General features: G+C 40.7%; 4 protein-coding genes across 6 annotated transcripts in view; 3 read left to right on the top strand and 1 right to left on the bottom strand.

The window, feature by feature from the left end:
- The first annotated feature begins 579 nt into the window (after positions 1-579).
- LOC6037761 (protein RFT1 homolog) lies at positions 580-7,571 on the top strand. The gene is made up of 4 exons (XM_001847589.2): positions 580-941; positions 1,007-1,215; positions 1,276-1,771; positions 6,042-7,571. The coding sequence occupies exons 1-4, from the start codon at positions 882-884 to the stop codon at positions 6,969-6,971; spliced, it is 1,695 nt and encodes a 564-aa protein (XP_001847641.1). The 5' UTR covers positions 580-881; the 3' UTR covers positions 6,972-7,571.
- Positions 7,572-7,660: 89 nt separating this feature from the next.
- Positions 7,661-9,434, bottom strand: LOC6037762 (DCN1-like protein). Its single transcript, XM_001847590.2, is given in 4 exon segments — positions 7,661-8,538; positions 8,597-8,964; positions 8,967-9,180; positions 9,350-9,434. Coding segments are annotated over 4 exon segments (921 nt in total). The 5' UTR covers positions 9,353-9,434; the 3' UTR covers positions 7,661-8,202.
- Positions 9,435-11,487: 2,053 nt separating this feature from the next.
- Positions 11,488-18,895, top strand: part of LOC119770415 — a 33,649-nt gene continuing 26,241 nt past the window's right edge. For 2 of the 3 annotated variants that reach the window (XM_038265266.1, XM_038265264.1), the window contains exon 1: positions 12,193-12,327. The gene's annotated coding sequence lies outside the window, so the exon portion shown is untranslated. Of the gene's footprint in view, positions 11,626-12,192; positions 12,328-18,895 lie in introns of those variants that run through there. The other variant, XM_038265265.1, reaches the window with a different exon arrangement.
- LOC6037763 overlaps positions 12,195-18,895 on the top strand; it is a 53,150-nt gene continuing 46,449 nt past the window's right edge. Inside the window, 1 exon segment of the mRNA XM_038265263.1 lies at positions 12,195-12,327. The gene's annotated coding sequence lies outside the window, so the exon portion shown is untranslated.

Raw genomic sequence — 18,895 nt, 5'->3', positions numbered from 1 at the left:
TTAACGTTTAACAGCACTGGTACAAACTAAAAAAGTGTCAAACGAAAAAATGACCAACCACCGGGATTCCGGAAATGATTTTCCAACACGTACCTTTATGGGTGCGACAAATTTGTCTTGCAATTCTCTCGGCTTGCTTTTTTACATATTGGACGGACTAGAATATTCAAAAATTCATGAGTAATGTCAATGCGTCATGCCTCATTATGCTGCATACATTTGTACATAATCATCATAAAACGATAATTTTGTCTCGTTCGTTTTCAAATTTCGTTTTGTTGTTTCCAATTTTGCCGCTGGAGCTGTTTACTCAAGTAAAGTAAAAAAATACGACAAAAGCAAAAGGAGATCTGTTGACCCGCTTTCGGGCCTTGCATGTTATCAGTGCCGATGATGCACCGAGATAAGCCAGAGGATTGTTTCCGAGTGCCTTTACCTGGTGGTGCTATAAGTATAATAAGAATCCGTACGGAGTGTGAATCTGCAGTCTACAGATAAATTTTGAAACGAGTGAACGCGGACTTCGTTTGTTTAAATTAAAATGTACGTTCAAATTTAAGTTTTAGATCATTTTACTTGAGTGTCGTACCCCTCGTCATAAAAAAGTGTTTGGCAACCCTGCCACGTTTCCACAGCTGACACGACTCACCTGCGACGTCACATCAGCTGGCGCGGTGAAAAAAACAAAACAAAAAACGGGGTTTATTTACCATCGGCTCATAGAACGAGTAGCAGTGGAAATTATTGCGTGAATTGGTTTAAAATTTCCTAATCGAGTGCCAGGTGTAAAATGTGAATGACAAACTTCCGCGCTAACAAAGTTGGTAAAAGTACCAATAAAGTGAATTCTGCAGTTTATTTGGAAAGAGCCTCCGCGGAAAATGGGACGGAACGTGCTGGCCAGCAGCTTGCAAAATGCATCCTTCAGTATCATATTTCAGGTGGGTACTCGCGATTGAGGTCATCTTTCACCTTGGTTCTATTCTAAACTCGTTGTCGTCACCAGATCGTCTGCCGCTGTATCACATTCGCGATCAACGCGTTTATCGTTCGGAGCGTTGGCCGCGATGTACTCGGGATCACGAACGTGCGACTGCTTCTGCTGGAAAGTACGCTGTTGTTTCTGGCGAAGGAAGCGATTCTCCGGTCGGCCCTCAGCTCCAGACACAACAAAGATTGCAGCTGGGCTCAGCTGATTAACCAGCTTTGGATCACGTAAGGCGTCTAGTTTTGCGTTTTGTCCTCCTTTTTAAATACAATCGTTTTATCCTGCAGTGTTCCGGCGTGCTTCGTCCTGTCGATTCCCTGTCTGTACATCTGGTTGAACTGGCTGTCACAGGTGGACGACCACTTTTACGTGCAGTACCGGTTCGGGTGCTTTGCGATTGCGTTTGCCTGCGTGATCGAGCTGACGGCCGAAGCGCCCATCTTCGTGTCGCAGGTTTTCTGCTTCGTCAAGCTGAAGGTGGTCATGGACACGGCCCACATCTTTATCCGGTCGTTTGTGTTTATCGTGCTTGTACTGCTGAACAAGGACATTACGATCTACGCGTTCGGAATAGCGCAGATTACTAGCGCCGTAACGATCATCGTGGGAAATTACGTGTTCTTCTACGTGTACATTGCGCGCCTGGCCCGGTACCGGCAGGAGCAGAAACGCATCGACGACAAGTACGAGCTGAGGAAGCTGTTTGGAGCGCACTACGAGAACATGGATGACTTTCCGTTCACTTCGATCAAGGAGATGCTCCCCGGAGTTTTACCAAATCCGGTAAGTTTATATACTGTACATATTCGGGGACTACAAGACAAACATTTGCCTGTAAAGATAGGCTGATTGTTTCCTCCTCGCCTTACTAAAGGAAAGACTATAAAATTACTCGAAAAATGAACTTCTTAATTCGACATCCTAGACACACCATCATGTATACATATCAACTCATAATCAAATAATGAGTAAATGTCTATGCGTGTGTATGTCTGTAGGTCGGTCTGCGCAACTAAAAATATGTACTCGATTATCTGAACCGATTTAGACCGATCTACTCGCATTCGATCCGTCTTGGGGTCCCATAAGACTCTAGTTAATAAAAAACTAATTAGAAAAGGGTGGTTTTTGTAAGCAAACTCGTCTTGTTGTACGTTTTTAGAAAGGTATTTGAAAGAACTTTTTAATGAGCCCAAACGATTAAATATCTGACAGCCCTATCAAAAGTTTTGAGTACTTAAGAGATATTCTAGTACTTTTTGGAGGTCGTATCTCACAAATTTCGATGAAAATTAAGTCCGGATCTATCGGGACCATCCACAAACTATTTTTTTGCAATTCCGTCGTGAAACTACTTACTTTTCCTGTCATTCTGGAACGACGAAATAGCCTACTTTTCTGTACCAAAAATAACAGAATCGAATAGCAACACTTTTCAAAATAAATGCTGAAAAGTTCTACTTTTCAGCACTGAAATGAGTGCTGAAAAGTTGAACTTTTCAGCACTTGTTTCGAAAAGTAACACTTTTCAACATTTTTTTGATTCAAACGATTTATTGACAAAATACATGAAAATTTGACATAAAATTTCACTCAATGGGTGTTTTTCGGAATTGCAAAAAATGTTGTATGGAACTCGTTGCAAAATTTGATTTTTTCAGCACTCTTCGTATTTATCCAACTCGGTGAACCTCGTTGGATAAATGTACGACTCATGCTGAAAAAATCCTCTTTTTGCAACTTATTGCATAAACTACTATTTTAATTATAGGATTTAAAAAAAATATATTTTTTTTTCAGTTTTTGAATTTTTGACTTTTTTTTTAAATATTGTTCATGTTTGCTCTTACCAACCCGAGCAGACCTCCAAAAATCTTCTACGCTGAAAACCCAACCATGGTAGTTTCTACCATATTGTGGGGTCAAATTGAAAACACGCACCGACGTATTTTTGCTGAAAACATTCTGTGCTTGGTTTGACTGATATGCGCAGAATATTTTACTATGTCGTGAGCGGGATGGTAATTTTAACTCTCCAATATGGAGAGAATGATCATGGTTTCGTAATTGCTACCATGTAATTTTTTAGAAGCATTACGCAGAAAAATGTTTTGTAGAATCAGCCTGTACGAGGTTTGAATCAACACAATTTTTGTTGAATATAATCAACACCCAGTCACCCAGTCGGCCTGGGTTCGATCCCAGAAGGTCCCGGTGGTAAATTTTGAGACGAGATTTGTCTGATCACGCCTTCCGTCGGACAGGGAAGTAAATGTTGGCCTCAGTTTAACCTAGAGGTTAGGCTGTTAGCTCAGGCCAGGTGTAGGAGTCGTCTCCCTGGGTCCTGCCTCGGTGGACTCGGAGGTAGGCAGTTGGACTCACAATCTAAAGGTCGTTGTTGTTGTTGTTGTTGATTTTATTGGGGGAACTTCAATCTAAAGGTCGTCAGATCGAATACCGGGGTGGATGGAAGTTTAGGTGTAAAAAGAGGTTTGCAATTGCCTCAACCATCAAGCCTTCGGACACCTATTTTCGAGTAGGAATCTCGCAATCGAGAACGCCAAGGCAATGCTGTAGAGCGAATAATTTGATTTTGAATCAACAAAAAAATTGTGTTGAAACAAACATTGATTTTCTCAATTCCACAAAAATCTTTGGTTGTTTTGAAAAAGCTGCTTTGACGTTTAGCGTTGATTCTACAAAAATCATGATTTTCAAATCAACAAAACGTTTTGTTGATTCAAATATGCCTTATTTTTCTGCGTGATGGCACTTTTCAGAATGCTTATTTGTTTACTGAGGAAAGGCTATAAAATCACTCGAAAAACGAAATTCTTAATTTGACCTCCTAGACCCACCTTCATGCATACATTAGGGTGTTTCAACCGAAACAAAAAGTTCTCAGATCATGGCAAACCGAGGATCCCCTTGTAGAGGATACCAATAGGGACTCTCATGTCAAATATCAGCCCATTTGGTTGAGAATTGGGAGGGGGATTTTCAAAAAAAGTGTCCACGTGGTTTGTGAATGGTCCCATAGTAATTTCCATGTAAATTTCAACTCGCTGGGGACAGGCCAATTCTCAACCAAATGGGCTGATATTTGACCCTATGGGTATCCGCTACAAGGGGAACCTGTGTTTGCCGTGATCTGAGAACTTTTTGTTTCGATTGAAACACCCTAATAGAGGAAATATGCCTATTTTAAGCCTAATAAGCGGTCGTGTTTGAATGATGCTGGATAATCTGGATTGTTCCTTGAAATTCACTAAAACCAAGTACACCAACGAGTAGAGCAACTGTTTGTGATCATTTCTGTTTATTTTCACTTTTATTCAAGGTTATGCTATTCCTTTTACAAGCATTTAAAAAATATTTCAAAAATGCATTCTAATCAGTCGAGTGCATTGGGCCACGCCCATTTTTCTTTTTTCAGCTTAGTTCTTTTTTTCTTCCAGCGCTCTTTTGGGTCTGCTTAGTGCTGCCAAAATTGATGAAATTTTAAGCGAACACTCACAAAAAGTAGCATTCATAGCGAAAGTTTCCTGGCAGCACTTGCTCACTCTAACAGGCGCTGCACCAGCATGTTGGAGGTGTTGGTGGCCACCCTTTGCTCTTTATTTGCCTTCGCTCCTCGCTCGGTTTTCTTCACCCTTCGATTGGAATGGATATTCAAAATTGAAACGTCAAAAGACTTAGCGCGTTTGTTTTTTTAATGGTGCTTGCTAATTATTTACATTTTTCGGGATTATTTTTCAAGTGAGTGACTAACTAATGGGCAAAAAAACATGTTGCCGGTAGTTGGAAGCAATTTTATATCTTAAGCGCTTTGAAATCGTTAGCGCAAGTTAAAAGATATTGACCTCTGATCTTGCGTGTGGATGTGTGTGCCACCAAAATGATGAGAAATGGTCTCGCAAAATAGAAATTATGATCAAAAGTGCATTAAATTTGATCTTTTTGGCCATTAAGTGGCATAAATTTGCGTGCTTACTTGAGGCGGTACAGTTGCTAGTAAGTTTATAGCCTGAGAAGTATTTTTGGAGCTTTAATCTTGCATCAAACTCTCCATATAACGAAGATAGGTGTTTGATTAGAAAGGGTATATTTCCCCTACATATCGACTCGGAATCAAATTCTGAGCAAATGCCTGTGTGTGTGGTGGGATGTTGATCAAACAAATTTGCACTGAGTTAACTCGGCACTGGCTGACCCGATTTGGACCGTTTTGGTCTAATTTGATCCGTCTTGGGGTCTCATTAGTCGCTATTGAAAATGATAAAGTTTAGTTCTGTACTTCAAAAGTTATGCTAAAAAACGAATTTAACAACAGTCGGGAAGATTGTAAAAAGGGTGGTTTTTGTAAGAAACCTCGTCATGTTATACATTTTTAGAAAGGTATTCGAAAGACCTTTTCAGCGAGTTTAAAAGATTGAAGATCTGACAACCCTATGAAACGTTATAAGCACTTAAGTGTCATTTATGAACTTTGTGGAGGCCGGATCTCAGATATTACCTAGCATTACACTCAAAATGTGAGGAAGGCACCAACCACCTAATGGTGGATTAAGTAACGTTTTGTCAATGAATTTACATTTTTGCTCATAACTCGAAAAATACAATGAACTCAAAGGTCGTTCTCGGTATGGTGATGTTATTTGACGTTCTTTATAAGACCCGTGTCTTACAGTTGGTCTAAATCCATTCTAAAACCCAAAGACAAGGGTGGCCTGCGGAAAGATTGCCCAAAATTCAATTAATTTTAATTGTTTTCTCGTTTATTTCCACATAATTTTTATATACCTTTGATTTCGAAAGAACGAATGATCTAGATGATGCAATTCTGACTGACACCAACCATTGGATTGGGTAACGTTTTTCTCAAAAAACTTGAATTGGCATAATTTTTATTCATGGGTAGTGTATGGAAGAGCTGTTGTCAGTAGCAAGCATCCTTATCGTTAGAGAGGAAAGCCCGTTAATTTCCTAGACTTTGTGGACACGCTAACGCGCACGCACACAACTCCAAATTAACCTGAATCTCTTCTTTCAGAACTCCGCCTTCAACTCCGAGCTCCAAACGCTGGTGCTGAGTTTCGCCAAGCAGGGCTTCCTGAAGCAGGTGCTGACCGAGGGCGAAAAGTACGTGATGTCGGTTAGTCCGGTGCTCACGTTCAGCGAGCAGGCCACCTACGACGTGGTCAACAACATGGGCAGCCTGGCGGCACGGTTCATCTTTCGTCCGATCGAGGACAGCAGCTACTTTTACTTCACCCAGACGATCGCCCGCGAGGAAAAACTGGTCGACCAGAACCGCGAAAAGGTCAACGAGGCGTGTCTGGTGCTGTCGTACGTGTGCAAAACGGTCACCTCGATCGGACTGCTTGGGTTCGTGTACGGCCAAAGCTATTCCGGCACGCTGCTGCTGCTGTACGGGGGCGCCGAGTTTGTGGAAGGTGGCCTGCCGGAGATTTTACTTCGCTGCCATTGCCTGGCTATTGTGCTGCTGGCGTTGAACGGCATCACCGAGGGTTACATGTTTGCCACCAACACGTCCAAGCAGATCGACACCTACAACTATTACATGGCGTTCTTTTCGGTTGCCTTCCTGCTGCTTTCCTACCAGCTTACAAACTGGCTCGGCCCGGTCGGTTTCATCCTGGCCAACTGTTGCAACATGAGCTTCCGGATTAGCTACAGCTTGTTTTACATCCGCACCCATCTTAAGGACGTGAGCGACACGCCCTTGAAGCGGTTCTTGCCTGGGCCGCGCTTCCTCGCCGTGTTGGCCACCGGAGGCATCGTTTGCAAGCTGTCCGAGGCGTACTTTGGCGGCCGGTCCATTCTGTACCACATTGTGGTGGGGGCCGTTTGCGTCGGATGCACCGTCCTGACGTGGAGCTTCGAAAACCGCGAGTTGCTTCGGACGGGAATGGCGAGGTATCGCGAGCGAAAGATGAGCGTCGCCAGTGAGGGGAATTAGACGAATTTTGAATAGAGACGTAGTCATCCGACAGAAGGTAGAGTGGAACAATTTTCAGAATCGATCCTTTAGTTTAACATTGTTACGTATTAACTTATTTAGTAATAAGTTACAAATGTTTTCAACTTTTGTTCACAGACATTTTAATTAGTCCACAAACTATCATACGTTTGATCTGAAAAGTGATTAGATTTAATAGAAAGAAAAATTAAACTTTGATAAAAATAAAATTAATGACAGAAGACAAACTCAAGTTTTTAACCCAACGCACATTAATTTGATGCACGTTTGTTGTTGACCACTCTGAAATTGTGCTAATAAAAAAAAAAACTGCTAAAAGATATTTATATTACGAGCCATTTTAAGAGCGATCATCACTGTATAAAAATGTAATAAATTAAAGTTAGAAGCAATAATAAGACAATTGGTTTCGTTACGTCCAATGATGCAGCAGCTTGCAAAAAAAAACTGCAGATTTTTTCCCAAACCAAAGAAGACATTAGCTAATCGATGGCTTTTTGTACATTGCATAGGTTTTAGAGTGAACCCTTCCACACTTAAGAATGATAATAAATTTCTATGCTTTTAAGCATGCAGAAACGTGTTTTTCTTTCGTTTCTATTCCGAACGATCGCAAAGACAGTCGTCAAGTTTCATCATTGTTTCTTTTTTAATGATAGTAATCATAATAATGTGTAGTATATATGTATTCAACATTCAAGTAATTCAAATAGTTTGTTTTCTGCATTACTATCAAAGGTTGTTTTTTTTTGTTTTGTTTTCAACAGAAATAATTTTGCTCTACTATTCCTTGGGGGTTTCAAACGGAGGCGCAAAAAGTCTATTGTAAATCAGCATCGAATGGTGCAAGTATGTGTCTAAATATACCCACTAAAGATTTCTGTATTTTCTCTTGCTATGGCCAGATCGCGCTACGGGTTTTTTCGATGGTCCAACCGTCGTGTACAGCAGCACAGATAAATAATCATGTGTTTTCAAATAATATATGCGTGTTTTTTTTTTAATTTAAACCAAATTCAATTGACTCGGTGTGCTTCTGTAGCGTTTTTTGTGTTTGTTATTCTGTCGAATTGTCATATTTGCAGCGAATAATGTTCAACGCGTTGGTTTGAGAGATTGAATGAGAAATTCACATCTGTTATCAGCAGGGTAAGGGCCTGGTTAAGCTAACGAAAGATCCCCCACACTCACACTCAGGACGCACACGGCCTTAGTAGTACATGTTGGCCGTACTGCTGCTACTGCTGCTGTAGGGGTTACCTTTGCTGCTGGCGTACGGGTTGGTCGTCGATGACGGTACCGATGCAGCAGACGACGTAGAAGACGTGGACGGTAGATGAACGCCACCGGTTGCGATCGCACTGGTAGAAGTGATCACCGAGGGATGAGTGATTTTGTTCTGCTGTTGGCACCATTCCACGAAATCGTCAATCAGCACCGGCCAGGCCCCTTCCGCGTCGTAGTTGGACATGCTGTCGTCGATGTAGGTGGCAAAGTCCAGCAGCAGGTTCCAGGTGTCCTTCGGGATTGATCGCTTGTGGTTTTCCTACAAAAAAGATAAATGTCAACGCGCTCTTGCGAACCGCTCAACAGCTCAAACATACCACCAAAAACTTGCACCAAAGATCCAGAAACTTGAATCTGTCCTTAAGTACTATGTTCCAGTAGGCGACTGCCATCTCTAGGTCCAGTCCTTTCTGGCCCGGATCCTTTGCGTAGTTGAAGGTAAAATGGTAGAAATCCTTAAACTTTGTCGGATCCTTAAGCTCCATCTCCAGCAGCGGCAGCTTGGCCTTAAGCTTATCTATGCTATCTACACCGAGGTCGCTGAATCCGTTCACGAACTCATCCTTGCTGAACTCACACTGCGCCTTTGCCTGGAACCGCCAAGCGATGATCAGAACTAGCTTAGACTCAGGACTAAGATAAAGGTCGTCCAGGAATTTGACCACCCCGTCGGAATTTATCTTCTGGGGTCCGCGGGATCGCGATAGCGGCCGAACAGCTGTTCGATCTTCTTCCGATCCAACTCCCGGTAGTAAACATCCGGATTCTGGAAATAATTATCACACGACAAGTCCAACTTCCAGTCGTTGTTCTGCAAGCAATAAATTGCGGTCTGCTCCCCCGTCTGGGTGAGCGAGATGAACTTTTTCACTTTGTCCTTCTGGTTCAGCTTCAGTTTGTTCTGCAAAGTTCCGAATTTGTCAAAATTTATTCATACCCTTTTGCATCACTGATGTTATAAAACAATGGAGGAAGGAAAAAGGAAATTTAAGGTATTTGCTTCTCTCCACTCGAATATCACTTAAATTTCCTTCCCACTTGCTTTACCCATCACAACGATTGTCACTTACCATTTTGAAAAGATAAATCCGTTCACCTGCGTGAAAAACTTCCGGAAAAACTGCCCCAAAACAATTTTCAGCAGTTCGACATTCTATTCTCCATTACCACTTTGACGGGGCCAGGAGAAAATTGAAGAAAAAAAAAAACAACTGCTGCTGACAGGACAGGCAGCATAACTTGCGTGCAAGAAATATATGCTGCGCACCACAGATGCAAGCACAATCAAACCCCGTTGGATCGACCCCCACGAGTTTGAATTGAATTTATTTATTGTCCGTTTCTCTCGAAGGTACACGCCGCGTGGCATTTCATAAAGTGCCGCAGACACTGTTGCCAGCGATTTTCTGCACTTTTGGTGCAATAAAAAAAAATTCCCGGCAACAATGCCATGATGCAATTCGAAGAAGAAGACAAATCGCACAGTAGGGGATTTGATAGCGCGCATTTGCTGAAAGTGCGGCGCGTCGTTTCTAGGTTGGTATGCCGCGTGTCCTTTTCGGGAAAGCGGGAATCACACAATACTTTGTTAAGGCAGGAAAAGCCATTAAATCAGTGGCACCAAAAACCTATTAATTTTTGTAAACACATAATGCAAAACATAAATACATAATTAACAAAATACAATTAACACGGCTGGACCCAGAGCTCCATCTCCGCGAGAAGCTCGGGTGCGCTGGACTCCTGCACTCTTGGCTGAATCATCTGAAAAGGAACAAAAGAAAGAAAAGGCAAAGCAGAATCAAAAAATTCAACCATAAAAAAAAACAAGCAGAGCAACACTATCAGTTGAATTGAGTTACGAAATGGAAGTAAGAAAAAAGATTAAAAAAAAAAATTATTGAATCTGGAAGTCGTATATAGGATTTGAGAAGTTTCTCTATAGGATAGCCGGTTCAGACAGGAAATTGCGAGGGAAATTGGTTACCAGTTTTTTTGAAAATAGATAGGCTTATGGCCTATCTACAATCACTTAGCTTAGAAAATTTCACTTAGCTTAGGAATTTGAATCAATGGAAATGAAGCCTAGCTTCTACAATGGAAAAGTAATCAAATTAGAAACTGACGTATGGTTTGAAAAATTTCAAAATCTACGGTAAGTTGACGTTTCAATATCAAAGGTAAACAAACAACTGCATAGCAACGTATATCAGCCCAGCAAAATTTTTAAGTTGATTGTGGATGACGGCCGTAAGTTGCGTACTTTCCTAAGTAACTACTTTACTTAGATGTTCTAAGCTAAGTGATTGTAGATAGCCCATTAAGCAATCACCAAACTTGCGCTTTTCTCAACGCCTTTTCTGTCATTCAGTATTACTCGAAAAAAAAATGTATTATTTTTACCTCGTTTTTCTCACTGGGTTGTCATGCATTTTTCCTTTATATCGAGAACTCCATGGTGTTAAACTTTCGCAACTGTCATGGTAAACTTCACAGCAGCTTGACAAAAAGTTTAACTCCATGTTGCTTTTTTTTTAATTTCTCGATACCTTTAGGTCCAATACGTACGGATTTGCAGATTTTTTAGCACAGGCTCAATGCTCAAACATATTGTTCACCTATATTAATCATTGATTTCTTATGAAATCAAGTATGAAATGATTTGCTCACAAAAAAGATAAACGTTTTACGGTTCTTTGGTTAAACAAAGTTTTTTTTAAAAGATTCAAGTTAAATTCATTTGCGTTTTTGTGATGTGCCCGAAAATCGTACCTCTCAAGAAAAGGAGTCAAGAGATGGCTCTACGAACAGCAGAACAAAGGAGAGGGAACGATTTCTTAGGGATTTTCTTCACTCTTTTTGACTTGCTTTCGCTGCCTATTTGATTTTTTTCTTGACCGATTCCTTCCGAAGTGCGTATACCGCTTTATTATGGGCTGTCACTTAGGCTGTTACAACCCCCCCCCCCTCCCCCTTCCTCTCCCCTCCCCTCCCAAGCTCGATCCCAAGTCTGTTTAGTCTGTGACTTTTTCCTCAAATTCAAAACTGACTACACTCTCATCAGCGTGCACATATGTTGACATATGGTACTCGCTCTCTCTCTCACACACACACGCGCACGGTTTATGCTCCGCCGCGGATTTTATGCTCGCTCACACTCCAGTCTCAAGCCAACGATCAGTTCGATTCTCACCGTGGTCGCGGGTTGTAGCGTTGTTGCGTGCGTTGTACGAGTCTCGTTTGCGTTTTTTCCTCTCATTTTTTTTTACTGGAATCAACCCCACATAAAGGCAAAGTGCGCTGGGAGGAAAAGTGCGTTGTTCGCGAAAAAGCAGGATACAAATCGGTTAGTTTTGGTTGGGGTTTTGTACCCGAGGGTTGAGGAGATGCATGCGTAGGTGATTGCGACCGAAAGTGGTCCTGGGGGTTGAGTTTTCTACTGATTTTCCACGTCCAAATTTCGATTGCTGGAGGAAGAAAAATCCAAAGTATGCTGAAGACTGGCGTAACCTTTGAAATTGTCTGGGGCGTGTATTGTTAAAAATTGAGTTCAAGTTATAATGTTTTGTTATTCAAAAATCAAATGAAAAAGTGATTTTTGAAAAAAGGCAATGATTACGTCCATACGTCATTTGAAAAGTTTACTCCAGACCAGTGAAAGAGTTTTCTTGTCCCGGAAACCTGTGTTAGTGACAGCTGGCCTGCTGCGATCAAATGTGTGGTAGTGTTCATTGAAGAGAGAGAGAGAGAATCGGGCAAAGTTTTGTGATAGCCTGCTGCTATCGTTTTTTTTATGTTCTCCAACACCACATAGTTGTGTGCATATTATTGCGTTCGCTGGGAAGAAAATTCGATTTTCACGGAAATTCGGTTTGTGTTTCAGCGGGGCAAGAATTCGGAGCAATTAGAAGAGCAGGTCCGGCAACCGTCAGTGCATCAGGAAGCAAAAAAAACAATCCAAACCAGCTTGGTGGATTAAGTTGTTCATTTCGGCTGGATTAACACACCCGTTGGATTATGTGGACGACAAACTAATTTAGGTCAGAAGGTAAGTAATGTTAGCATAGATTACACCAACTCCTCGACCAGAGTATATCCTGCTTTGATGGTAAAGAATGAGGAAGAAACAATCTTCGCCTGTTTTAATGTTGCTTCTGATTTCTCTCGCAAGTTTAATTCGTTAAAAACATAAATTCGTTTCCGAGCTTCTCGGCAGATATTACTCTCAAAGCGTAGTCGTCCTTGGGAGGCAGCTGATGTCCCAAACATCCTTTTTGTCATTGATTGAACAAATTTGTGCGTTCGTCTGTCGTTTGTTAGAATGGAATGGAATGGGTGTAACAAAATTTTAGCTCGCTAAACTTAAAAAAAACTTGCTTAATCCACCTTAAGGTGGTTGGTGCCTTGCTTACATTAATATACTATTGATAGGGTTGTTGGATTTTTCTCATTTTGCACTCGTTCGAAAGGTATTTTAACCCTCTCCCGCCCATGGTTACTCCAGAGCACCAAAACTTTGAACTCAAATATCTCGGAACTGACACAACTTTTCATGGTGCTTTAAGTTGCAGGTGTTTATGTAGAATGTATACTAACATCTCCCCAAAATTCATCAAATTTGGTTAAGTACAAGCAAAGTTACAATGTGAAATGTAAACAAAAATGGGCCAATTTTAGGGAAATAAATAAAACCTGTTTTCGAAAGCCCGTAAAAATTAACAAACACAAAATTTAATGAAACAAAAAAAGTTTTGCTATCAATTGAACCTTGGACAAGAACCCCTGTGAATAACATTGTGAGTTTGGACCGGTTTTGAGTGTTTTCCAAACTTTTTCAGTTGGTGCACCAGAGCACCACCTAGGCATATGAGCAACTAAATATTCATGAGCACTTTTTTCTAAATTACAGAAAAAGTTTATTTTTATCAAAACAAAAGTTTATAAACGTTTTGACTATTCATAAACAAGACAAAACATTGTTATTAGACCAATAGTTTTATTATTTTCCTCATTTTTCATGAAAATGGTTGTTTGTGGGTTTTGAGAAAATCAAAGAAACCTGAAAATGCAGAGATTTAAGAATTTGTAGTTAATACTTCAGAAATATATTCTTACAGCAAAGAATAAGTAGTTTTTAACACATTTCGAAGCGTTTTCAAACAAATGAACCAATAGATTTGAAGAAAACGAGATTTTGTGGTTTAAAAAAAAGTTGCTCATCTTCCTGATGGTGCTCTGGTGCACCACTTTAAATTCTACTTTTTTGCCCCAATTCGATGTTTGTGGGTCAAAGTAAAGTATTTCCTGCATTATTGTACCAAAATTAAGCCATTTACTATTTTTACGATAAGCAAACAGCTCTGGGCGTTAGAGGGTTAATTACACATCTGGACCCGTTAGAAAGAATGTATAACATGACGGGTTTTCTTACAAAAACCACCCTTTTTACAATCTACCGGACTAAACTCAAAATCTTTTTTTATCATAACTGTTGTTTAAGTCATCAGATTTTGGATGTTCTTTCATCAATGGAAAAGCCATTGAATTTTTTGACAAAGAACTTTGTCCTAAGGGCACTGTCTACGGGTGTCAATCCAAAATTTCGCGAAGCGAAAGTGTAACGATTTGTGTAATTGTTTGAACGCTTATATCTTCCACCCAATTCAAGCAATCTGCATGCTTTATCCACCAAACGAAAGGGGAAGTCTTAAATTGCAAGATGACTACCTCACAAAGTTGATAAAACTTTGTTAAATTATTCAAAAGTTAAGATGAAAATAAAAACTAACTTAATCCACCTATGTGGTTGGAGCCTTCCTCACAACAATGGCTGTACACAAGTTTCATCTATTTTTTAGATCCGGCTTCCAAAAAGTACATCGATATCACTTAAGTGGCCATATCTCGAGACAGGATTGCCAGATCTTCAATGTTTTGAACTCATTGGAAAGGTCTTTTGATAAGTTAACCAACAATAGGTCGGATGGTGGATCCGTACATAATTTACATACATTTAAGTGAGATCCGGCTTCAAAAAAGTACATCAATATCACTTAAGAGGCCATATCTCCAGACAGGGTTGCCAGATCTTCAATGTTTTGGACTCGTTGGAAAGGTCTTTTGATAACCTAACCAACAATAGGTCGGATGGTGGATCCGGACATAGTTTACATACATTTAAGTGAGATCCGGCTTCAAAAAAGTACATCAATATCACTTAAGAGGCCATATCTCGAGACAGGGTTGCCAGATATTCAATGTTTTGGACTCATTGGAAAGGTATTTTGATAACCTAATCAATTTCGTGTCGGATAGTGGAGCCGGACATAGTTTATATACATTTAAGTGAGATCCGGCTTCAAAAAAGTACATAAATATCACTTAAGTGGCCATATCTCGAGACAGGGTTGCCAGATCTTCAATGTTTTGGACTCGTTGGAAAGGTCTTTTGATAACCTAACCAACGATGGGTCGGATGATGGACCCGGACATAGTTTACATACAGTTAAGTGAGATCCGGCTTCAAAAAAGTACATCAATATCACTTAAGAGGCCATATCTCGAGACAGGGTTGCCAGATCTTCAATGTTTTGGACTCATTGGAAAGGTATTTTGATAACCTAATCAATTTCGTGTCGGATAGTGGAGCCGGACATAGTTTATATACATTTAAGTGAGATCCGGCTTCAAACAAGTACATCAATATCACTTAAGTGGCCATATCTCGAGACAGGGTTGCCAGATCTTCAATGTTTTGGACTCGTTGGAAAGGTCTTTTGATAACCTAACCAACGATGGGTTGGATGATGGACCCGGACATAGTTTACATACAGTTAAGTGAGATCCAAATATATGTGAAAACACATTTTTATACATAACTTTTGAACTACTTATCGAAACTTCAATCTGTATAAAACTCGATCTATGGGACCCTAAACCAAGTCGAATGCAACAAGTTCGGGTCAAATCGGTTCAGCCAGTGCCGAGAAACATGAGCTAGTTTGTTGGTCACATACATACATACACACACACATACACACACACATACACACAGACATTTGTTCAGTTTTCGATTCTGAGTCGATATGTATACATTAAGGAGGGTCTCCGACGTTTTTATACGAAGTTCATTTTTAGAGCAGGATTATAGCCTTACCTCAGTGAGGAAGGCAAAAATGAATGCAGGAAAAATCCCGGCTGCTGATTGGCTGAGAGAACTTTGCCTTGTCTCCTGCTTTCGTGGAACTGTCACCACTGTTGCCACATTTCATGCGAACTATTTAAGCTAGCACTTAGCCTCAGAAAATTTCAGTACCTACCGTGGTTTCATCAAAGACGGATCACGGTGGTAATTTTATTGCTCACACACACACACACGCACACATTGAAAGATACAGTTTGTGCACTAAATTGGGAGAAATTCTGTTCTAATGAAAACCAGAATGATTTGGGGCAATGGGGTTGGGACCACATTTATAGGATATTGGCCGCACCCGGAGTGGCCAGTGCCCTCGGGAAGGTTCATTAATCGAACCATACGACTTGGGGCAATATGGGTATCAAAATTGGCAGTGCGTGGCCGAATGGTTACGCTGTCCGCTTTGTAAGCGGATGATTCTGGGTTCGATTCCCATCTGCTGCAACCTTCCATCGGATGAGGAAGTAAAATGTCGGTCCCGGCCTTGGTTGTTAGGCCGTTAAGTCATTCCAGGTGTAGGAGTCGTCTCCATGCCATAAGTACAAACAACACACCAAACCAAGCCTACTCCGGTGGAATCGCTGGCGGCGGTTGGACTCACAATCAAAGGTCGTCAGTTCAAACACTGGGGTGGAAGGTTCCTTGGAGTAAAAGAGGTTTGGGTGCTCTCCCCATTCAAGCCTTCGGACTCCTAGGTTCGAGCAGAAACTTGCAATAGAGACCACAAAAGACCCGGGGGTCGTTAATGTGGATGGTTTGATTTTTGGGTATCAAAATTCATGGTTTTTGAAACTGGTAATGATAATGGCCAGTTTGACCGGATTGGCCACACCCGGAGTGGCCAGTGCCCTCGGGAAGGTTCTACCGGGGGGCATTAATCGAACCATACGACTTGGGGCTTTATGGGTATCAAAATTCATGGTTGATACAGGACATGAAAATTACCATTTTAATTGTGGTGGTCACAACCTAGAGTGGCCGGTTCCCTCTGGGAGGTCCTCCCGGGAGGACATTTTCCGAACCATAATTGTTTTGGCAATATTTTCGTGTTTTGGCAATTTATTTCCACAGAGGTGCCAAAGATTGAAAACATTTATTTGGAATAAATAATTTAGGATTAAATAAATAGGCAATGATTTAAAAATATAAACTAAAATGACATAATGTTTTAGGAGTTTTGTACAAAGTTCTTTGTCAAATTGGTCATGTAGAACATAACCAACTGCACCTTTTTTTCCTAAAATATAATGACCTTTCTTTAACCACTTAACTTAGAAACACCATCCATACACCACGCAGACACTTATTTTTAAATCTCTTGTTTGATAACTGGACTGAGAACGTAGCCCAGTTACCGAATGCTGCTCGCTAAACTGGATTGAACAAAAAATTCCGAGGGGACACCCAACGCATTATATTCTCTTAACAAAATATAAAAAATCGTTACTTAATCCACCCTTAGGTGGTTGGTGCCTTCCTCACTTTTCAGTGATCTATCAACTTGATTCATTATTCGTACCATCAGATTGGGTATTCAAATCTTCATAATTCAGGGCACTTATGTGATTATAACTTTTGATAGGGTTGTCAGATATTTTAATTCTAATCTTTTAATTCTAATGACAGGTCGCATGATAGATCCCGACAACGTTTTCATCAAAATAACTGAGATTCGGCCTCTAAAAAGTTAATAAATAACACGTAGAACTTTTGATAGGTCAGATCTTCAATCTATTGATTGGAAAGATCTTTTGATTACCTATCCAACTACAAGTCGCATGATAAATAACGTTTTCATCGAAATAGACCTCTAAATAGTTCATAAATAACACTTAAGTGCGTATAACTTTTGATAGGGTCGTCAGATCTTCAATCTTTTAAACTCGTTGAAATGGTCTTTCGAATACCTCGATCCCTGATCTCGTTGGAAAGTGAAGCTCACAATCTGCACAAAATGAAGTTCCTTACTCAATTTGACCCAAAATGCACGTACGACAAGTTAGCACGACGGCGACGAACAGATAAACACGATCTAATACTAGGGAAGATTTCAGGAGAAAGCATAACACAGTAAAATGAGCACTTAGATTTTGATATTTATTTTGTAAGGCGCTTATACTTAGGTCAAACCCAAAACAATGTACTGCCTCCGGAACGAGTGAAATGCGTAAACGGGAAACCCGTGAATGTCTGGCACGAACACACAAAACGTGTCCCAGAGTGTTGCTCGTACTGACTCAGAGGGCGAGATGTAGGTGTAAGGGCAGTGTGCGTTATTTGGGAACCTAGTGCATAAGATTACAGTAAGTATTGCGAATTGCGCACACGATGATGGTTAAAAAATGGCAAATATTAACACCACGTATTGACAATTGTTTGTAATTCTGACAGCCATAATACATTTGGCCTTGTCGATAACGTGTTTTGATTAGTTTCCTTAAAAAAGATATAACTTTCTTGTACAAACGTTTCCATTGTCGCGTATTTGTAAGTAAAAAGTCAAAAAAGGCAATACCCAAACCACAACGAGTTTCTTTTCGTTTGTTGTGACTTCACTTTACTGACTCCGCTAGTAACAGATATCATACATGGAAGTTTTACGCGGGACCGACATACATACCTACTACAGCGGCGTAGAGTGACCCTTTCACTTTCGATTTCACTGACGAAGAGGATTTTGCTGGTGGGATGTTAATAGTGCTTTGTGATTATTTTCGCGATACCTTTTTCTGTTGATTTTTCGGACATTATCCATGATAAATGTGTGTTACGGCTCTGTACACTTGGATGCCCTTGAATTCCCTTGAAAACGTTGTGCGCTGAACCTGGAGAATTTTTCTCCATCCCAACATATTTTGTTTCTACCCCGGACCATCGAGTCGAGTGCTACTTTGCAAGCAAATAAGGTGCCAAAAAACAAAACATGGGACAATCGCACTGCAAGCCAGTTTGCGTTTTGTCGCCAAAAAAAAAACGGAACGCGCAGTTAGTTGGTAGATTCTCGAACGTATTAAACACAGAAAGCGGAATAATCCCGTTAATTAATTCAAGCTATCTCTGCTAACACAAACACAGATGCCGGCCGAGAAAAGAATGCGCGATAAACGCTTTCGGATAGTCACACGCCGTTGCTTAGGCCGCCCTGGAAGTGTTTACGGCTTAAGTTGGGCGGAGAAGTGGGGTTCTATTCGATTTTCGCAGCGGGATCATTCTCCGGCGCATGTTAGGTCGCATGAACTCTGCTTTCTAAAAATAAGGATTGGTGCTCCAAAATCCCATGTTTGGGAATTTATGGTTCAAATTTTGAAACACGTCGTCCAAACAATAAGCATCTAAAGTGGCAGATCCAAGCACATGGCTAATGTATACAAGATAAATCATTTTTAGTACCGCGGAGTGGCACTGTAAATCAGCATTC

Source organism: Culex quinquefasciatus, chromosome 3 (genome assembly GCF_015732765.1).
Source record: "Culex quinquefasciatus strain JHB chromosome 3, VPISU_Cqui_1.0_pri_paternal, whole genome shotgun sequence".
Taxonomy (NCBI): domain Eukaryota; kingdom Metazoa; phylum Arthropoda; class Insecta; order Diptera; family Culicidae; genus Culex; species Culex quinquefasciatus.
This window is presented reverse-complemented; position numbering and strand designations above follow the sequence as displayed.